The sequence below is a fragment of the Lycium barbarum genome, chromosome 4, assembly GCF_019175385.1.
Source record: "Lycium barbarum isolate Lr01 chromosome 4, ASM1917538v2, whole genome shotgun sequence".
In the NCBI taxonomy this organism is placed as follows: Eukaryota; Viridiplantae; Streptophyta; class Magnoliopsida; order Solanales; family Solanaceae; genus Lycium; species Lycium barbarum.
Window position 1 is genome coordinate 31,189,661 of NC_083340.1, and position 7,858 is coordinate 31,197,518.

The following is a 7,858-nucleotide window of genomic DNA, read 5'->3' on the forward strand; positions in this document are numbered from 1 at the left end:
TGTTTATTAGGATCAGCTTCAACATTAATTATGTTCAAACACATAACTGCTTATATATAGAATTAATTTCAGCACTAAAAGCTTATGAGCTATGTACAATCCGCTAACTTAAACGGGCTCTCGCCTCTTATTATTTTTTTTTTTAATTGAACCCCTATTTTGTCATATCACTATTAGAATCTCCTTTTCACCACTACTTGCTACTGTAGTTTTATCTTACGACTTACAAGCATTTGATATCACTTAGCAATTTTTTTATTGGACATATTAACTGCTTATTATCAGTTTTAACACTATTACTTAAACACATAATTGCTTATTTGTAAAAATCAATTTTAGCACATAAAGCTTATCAGCTATATATCTACAATCTGCTGACTCGAACACGGTCTTAGTTATTATTTCTCTTTTTTCTTTTAGCTCTACCCCTAGATATGTCATATCATTATTAGAATATCGTTTTCACTACTACTTGGCCACCCTAGTTAAGTATATTTTACGAGCATGGCATGCATTTGATGTCACTTGTATAAATACATGTACGTGGTCCTCCATTTTAAGAGCCAATAAACCATAGCCATTCTTCATTTCTTCTTAAGCTTTTAGCCTTTCGTTTGCCCGTCCATTTATCATTACACATTTCATTAGAAATTAAACGGCCAATAATGGCGAAGATTGCTGTTGGAAGTGGCCGTGAGGCTATTCAGCCTGACTGCATCCAAGCCCTCGTTGTCGAGTTTATTTGCACTTTTCTCTTCGTTTTTGCTGGTGTGGGATCTGCCATGGCTGCCAGTAAGTCAAAACAAAGCATGATAATATATTGGATATACATTTTAGTTATTTTTACATATATACATGTAATTCGAACTTAAATCAATGAGTTTACTTGAAGTCTTGAACCCACATATGACATAACTTGTACTAGATCTACCTCTACTATTGAGGTAATACAAAAAAGAGGGATTTTTACACTGTTACAGTCGCCACAAAAAATAATAGCCAGTAGACTGGGGCGGAACCGGGTTGCGACAAGGGGTTCTGCAGAAAATTACACTGTTTATACATAGTTAATAATATTTTTTATATATGTATATATATAGTAGATGTTGAATCCCTTTGACTTCTTCATGTGTTTATGTTGTCTTATTTTGAACTCCCTTAGGGAAAATCTTGGTTCCGCCACTACCAACAGATGCATAATATACACGAATTACACACAATTAGTGTATAGAATTTATGTATATTTGGCTAGATGATGTAATTATTTTTTACCGACCTGCTAAATGTGTAACTTCCCCACTAAAAAAACAGCATAATTTCATAGATGGTCATCAACTTTTAGTTTATGGCACTATAAAGTTACTAAATTATTTTCTTGCAACGGAAAAATCACTCAATTTTACCTATCACAAGAATCATCAAACTTATTGTAATCAAAAAGTCACTCAACTTTATCAATGTATCATATAAAGTCACCAGATGAAGGAAAATAAAAGAGACTTTAATTTTTGTATGATACTTAGAGAGAATTGAATGACCTTTTTGGTTACAAAAGAATTTTTTAGTGGTAATTTTGGACTTTGGTGATACGTAACTAGACAAAGGTTCGATCGATATTTCTTTGTTACATAAAATAATTTAGTACTTTGGTTATGAAACCAACATATGAATATGAAAGTAGATTTTTAAATAGTTTTTGAAAGTGTGAAGCAAATGGTAGTGTTGAATGAAAACAGATAAGCTAAATGGAGATCCACTGGTGAGTTTATTTTTTGTGGCGATGGCACATGCATTGGTGGTGGCTGTGACAATATCTGCTGGTTTCAGAATTTCTGGTGGGCACCTTAACCCTGCTGTCACACTTGGCCTTTGTATGGGTGGTCATATCACTGTCTTTAGATCAATCCTCTATTGGATTGACCAGTTATTGGCTTCTGTTGCTGCTTGTGCTTTGCTCAATTACCTCACTGGTGGATTGGTTAGTATTACTAGTACCTGCTACTCGCTCTTTTTTAATTGATGCAATAGAGTTTGATTAGCATGGAGTTAAAAGAAAAATTGGAACTTATGATTTTTAATTTGTAACGACACTTCAATGGCTGTGAAAGCGGCTAAAATAAGAACTTCAAAGTTAAATTAGTTTAAATATAAAAAAATATGACTAATTTTTAAACAAACTAATGAGGAGAATGTCGCGTAAAATAAAAGGGAGTAGTAACTCTTGTTCATCTAACCAAGTTTTACACAACTCTGTTTCAACATAATTTTTTTTTTTTTTTTTTTTTAAATGTTTATTACATAAGTGGTAGGGGAAGGGGATTACAATGTGGGGATTCGAACCCTCACCAATAAGGTGAAAGTTCAGGTAGCCAACCAACTGAACTACTAGATCCCTACATTTCAACATAATCATTTTGTGTCATACAAGAAAAAAAAAGTGTCATATATGTACATGATGCAGATAAAAAGAAAAGAAATGGGGGGCTTTATTCGTTACACATATGGATCAGGTTGAAAAATCAAACTTTATCCCCCTTGAAATCTTGAATACGTCAACAAATAATTTACAATATTTAACTAATTCACAATGGTCTCTTCCCATCAACCTGTAATAGTTGAATTAATGAAATTGCCTATACACTTGATAAGAAATGCAAAAATGGAAAAGCAATATAAAAAGAGATCCTCCTTTTACTTGTCACATTTTTCACATTATAAATTAGAAATTTGAATTGATATATTTATCGAATCTGTCAGAGCTTGAAGATGGATGGTAGTGATTGAGTTTTGTTGTATGTTGATCTTATCATTTTTGTATTTTTACAGATAACACCAGTTCACGCACTAGCAGATGGAGTGAATTATGGACAAGGATTAATTATGGAGGTGATTTTGACCTTCTCATTGTTGTTCACTGTCTATACTACCATTGTGGACCCCAAGAAGGGAATTATTGATGGGATGGGCCCACTTCTAACTGGGCTTGTTGTTGGGGCCAACATCATGGCTGGAGGGCCTTTTTCAGGAGCTTCAATGAACCCTGCAAGGTCATTTGGGCCAGCTTTTGTTAGTGGAATTTGGACTGACCATTGGGTTTACTGGATTGGGCCTTTGATTGGTGGTGGTCTTGCTGGCTTTATCTGTGAAAACTTTTTCATTGTTAGGTCTCATGTTCCACTTTCAAGTCAAGAAACTTTCTAGGTTTTGTAACAAAGGGTCTCTACCTATTGTGTAGTCTTGGAGTGCTTTGGAAGTTTAGTCTGCCTTGCTATGCATGTAATTTTATGTTTTCTTCTTGTTAGGTTATATCTAAGTAATATAACTATTTAGTACTTGCATAGTGTTTTTTACTTCGTTTTTGTTGTTACTTGTTGCGTCGTTGGCTGTGTCTATCTTGTCACTTTGCTGTCGTTATTTTTTTTTCCTTCTCGCCTATTTTGGTAATAAGTTGTTGTGCTGAGGGTCTACGGAAACAATCTCTCTACCCCTTAAAAGATAGGAGCAAGGTCTGCGTACATTCTACGCTCCCCAAATCCTACTTGTGAGATTACGCTGGGTAAGTTGTTGTATTTTCTACAAAATTGTGCACCAACTTTATACAAGAAAATGCTAAACCCGCTACGATATTTTCCATATTTTTAGTTTTTCATTACGAAACTAAACAAAAATCCTAAGATATAGTGGCTTCATTTTATTATGGTGGAGAGAAAGAAACGAAAGGACATGCAATATATCCTATTAAATATCTCTTTTTTTTTTTTTAGAATTATCTCTATTTAAAGTACTCAATAGAGCTTGAATAATGTATACGGTTGTTTCAGTTTAAGTGATATGATTTTATTTTAGGTGTCAAACCGACCAATTCTAGCGACAACCAAAGTTGGTTTCAATTGGGGACATCAAATTGGCAACCTAATATGTCTATTAGAGTTCTTAATCTGTTAGAAAGTATCAAACATGATCCGAGGTTCAAAATTGATCCAGCTTGCATGTATAGCCAATCATGATATTTGTCTTTATTTCTCCATAAAAGGAAACAAAACAAACAAACTAGTAAAAAACGTTTGTATATTTGTTCTTTGAGAAATGATCATATTTAGAATCGTTTTCTATAAAACATTTTAATCTAATATTCGAAGAACTAAACTAACTTTAGATTAGGCGTGATATCTCTAATCTATATATAATTAAAAAGAGGATAGTTTGCAATAGCATTGTGACAAGTGACAGCGTAACAGAATGCCATGTGTTAGTTTTAGGACAAAATTAGTTAATTAGGTAATTTTAGTTATTGTTTTAAATTAAAAATAATAACATATCTTTTTTTAAGTAGTGGTTGTACACAATTTTTCACAAAACTGAACAGTTAGTTTTTATATGAGTAGTGGTCTTGAAGGCCACGTTTTGCATATTCTTCCAACTTTGAATTTCTTTTTGTTTTAATAAATTAGAATGAGTTTGAATTATAATTAAAATCCTAACAGGTTGCAAAATCGACTAATTTTAGTTATTAGTTATTTTTTAAAATTAAAAATAATAAAATATCTTTTTTTTAAGTAGTGGTTGTACACAATTTTTAACAAAACTGAACAGTTTAGCGATGATTTGGTTCCAATCAGGATTATTAGTTACTGTTTGCCGTTTTTTTTTTTTTTTAAAAATTCAACTTGACAGTTACTTTAGGAAGTCAGAAAAAAAAAAAAAGACAACTAATCCTAACCCACCATGAATCCCACGTTCAACTCCCACTTCCCCATTTACCCCTTAATCTGCACCATGCTCACACAAATAAACATAAGTCATCGCCTGCACAAAAAGATATATACACGACACACATAAACAAAATACATAGAGAGAAAAACCGCTCAGATTTCTGAATTCTTACTCAAAGTTCAGGAGTTTTTCTTTCCGTTTATTTCGTATACAGAAGATGGCTCATATGTTCAGACTCTGCGCTCTCAAGCTTGACAATGTCTGTGAATTCAGAATTCGAGCTTGAGAATAGCGGCTTCAGATTCTCTGTCACAAGTACCAAGGCCTGAGTATGTGGTTTGTTTCATATTTGCTAACTATAGTGCAATCTTTTTACAGTTCATTCGTTGAAATGTGACTGCCTTCTTGAAAATTTAGGTCCTACATAAAGTGTAAGCAGTTCTTATTTAAGCTATAATGTTAGGGTCAAAGTATTATTTCATGATGACTTTGTTAAATATATATCATGAGTTCTTCCTTGTGGATACAATTGACTTATCACATAATTGATTTCTTTTGTTTGAATAAATGAAGAGGATAACTGTCCTATGTTATCCTCTGATCTTGATTTTGGAATTGTCATTTTTGTTTTTTGTTTTTTGTTTATAGTGACATAGTGACAACTCAAATAACAACGCATAATATAATGAGATTAACTAAGATGTGCGCTCTTGACACTATTGTTGGTTCATCTACGCTTGAGGCATTAAATTCTTTGGCTTTTTGTCTTAGTAATTTTCTAGGAAACATATTTGAATAAGACACCTACTCAGCGTCAATAGAGATAGTCTTGATAGATTGTTGAGATATGCATCTTCGCATGTATAGTATAAGAGACAGTTGTCTGAAAATAATTCGAAGTTCTATAATGGAACTTGCTTCTTTACTTATTTGAGTCAAAATTGAATTGACATTAAAAAGCATTCTAGCAGGTTGTCCAGGATTAGATTGCCCAGATAGTGGAGACAGCACGACAAGAAGTACATTTGGTGAAGTAGCAGTAATATGCGGAAGGAATGGGTGATGAGCCCCAAAGGCTATAACTTGATGGCAACGGATTGCAGGGCAGATTCATATGGAAAGTTATAACAGCAAATATTGACAGTGCTGTATTAGAAGTGAGTAATACTCTTTTGAAAAGTAGATGGCGCTTTTGGTAGCAACGGCCAACGGAGGATCAAGAAAGCAAGAAATGGTTAGTTTTCTCTTCTGGACTTTTCTTGCGCTTACTCTACATGAAATTGTAATCTGCTGGATCTCATGTTTAGTTTTCATTTAACTATGATTGCTCTATGTCTTTGAGAATTTTTAGGAAGCTTTCTTGAAAGCAAATCCTAAAGTTGACAAGAAAGTTAAGCTCATTTACTTTGGGAATTATCTTGCCCTCCTTCCTTTGGAAACGATAATGTAGCCTTTACTTGAATTCAAAGATGGTGATTCGTTCAAATTTCAATTTAGGGATACATATCAGTATCTCTAGCTATTGACTATATTATATACGCTCCAGTTCGGGTATTGTTTTCTTGGTCATTCATCACTTGGCAATTGTTAAGTGCAATTATAATTTTTGTAATTCAGTGTTATTTGTATCCATTTAGTACGAACCAAATGTTAATTCAATATATTCATCTCTGTTTGAAAAGGTTATAGTACTTTTAGCTCCAGTAAAAACTTACATGTTTTTACAACAGCCTATTACAATGGACTGAGTAGTCTTTTAGGTTTCCTTCTTTCTTTCAATAAACTCTTAACTCTTCAGTTGAGTATTTGTATTATGTTTTTGTTCTATTTGCATTTCACTAAGAATTTGTGCGCTTCAATTGTCAAGACAAGATACTAATGTTTCTTCGAAAGCATACATTTTGTTTTGTTTGCCCAAATTTCGCAATTTTCTACATCTTACATCGAGTGAGTATTCTTTTATTAGATTTATCTTATTTCTTATTTATGGTATTGGAGCTCAATTTTGTATTTATATTAGTGCTAAATTTATGTTTTCGTGGCATGGTAACAAAAGGTGCAGCAATAGCTATAATCCTTATAGGTTAGTGCGTGGAGATGACAACAATTTTCTAGAGAATACAACAAGCTTTTTTGTGAAAATTGACTCATCAGAAGTTTTCCCAGTTAAACGTCTGTTCCGATTGGTTTGGTATTTTCTGGCCAAGTGTGCGAAAGGTGTTAAGCAGGTAAAAGGGTGTGAACTGATAGTAGAGTTGTATGCCACAATAACTTTGCTAGATCAAGGAAGAGGAATTTAAAGGAAGGAAAGAGGTTATCTAGAAAGTTTTACCTCTATTTAACAGCCAATTTGATATTTTAACCTACATTGCCAAATGCTTGGCAAAAAATCTCATGGCTGACTTTCTTCTTCTTAATAATATATACAAGATATGTTGTTCTACCGTACTTTTGATCTATTTTTGCAGGATAGACATTCTATGGAGCATCAAAGCATAAAGCCACGGCAAAGATTGTTCATTTATATTTGTTTATATCTTTCATTTCCTACTGGCTCAACTAACTTTTGAGGAGTATCGTGACAACTGATTGACTTGGCAGGTCTCACCTAGATGTAAAATCTTTACTACAGATATCCGCAGATAGGCCATAATAAAGGGCTATGTTGCTATAATTGCTACAAGAGATGGTGGAATCATCACATATTTGCAATACATTTTTCTAATTTCTAGAATGGCTTCAGCTTTATTTGGGTAAATATTTCTGCTATTTACCTTTATGATTTTTTAATCTTTGTGTCATTGTTTGAACATCACTTAGTTGTTCAAAATTTCAAGTACCAAATATGTTATTTCACCACTTAATTTTAATTGTAGCTTAGATGATTTTGCATCTGTATCTCGAATATGACTTGTGTTTCTGATGACTTGAAGAAGATATATTAAGTCAAATATCAGCTTTTCTGTTTTATTTCAAGCAACTAATTTATTTTTAACGAGATGTTTTCATATAGACCAGTTACATAGGTTCCAGTGCTTATCTTTTATGGACTACATGTAAATATTAAGGCTTCTTATATTTGGACATTATTCTTTATCTAAAAATGCTCTTTATTGCATATCAAAAAATTTACACAGTAAATCAT

General features: G+C 32.9%; 1 protein-coding gene across 1 annotated transcript; it reads left to right on the plus strand.

Moving 5' to 3' along the window:
- Positions 1-491: 491 nt before the first annotated feature.
- Positions 492-3,336, plus strand: LOC132635791 (aquaporin TIP4-1). Its single transcript, XM_060352323.1, has 3 exons — positions 492-792; positions 1,737-1,978; positions 2,827-3,336. Exons 1-3 carry the CDS (start codon positions 666-668, stop codon positions 3,199-3,201), a joined length of 744 nt encoding a protein of 247 aa, XP_060208306.1. The 5' UTR covers positions 492-665; the 3' UTR covers positions 3,202-3,336.
- The last annotated feature ends 4,522 nt before the right edge of the window (positions 3,337-7,858 follow it).

What these genes read in the sequence shown, in the direction of transcription:
- LOC132635791 (XM_060352323.1), top strand. Translation starts at nt 666, where the DNA reads ATGGCGAAGATTGCTGTTGGAAGTGGCCGTGAGGCTATTCAGCCTGAC. An exon ending in GGGATCTGCCATGGCTGCCA is followed by an intron (nt 793 to 1,736) that starts GTAAGTCAAAAC and finishes GAATGAAAACAG; the next exon opens with ATAAGCTAAATGGAGATCCA. An exon ending in ATTACCTCACTGGTGGATTG is followed by an intron (nt 1,979 to 2,826) that starts GTTAGTATTACT and finishes GTATTTTTACAG; the next exon opens with ATAACACCAGTTCACGCACT.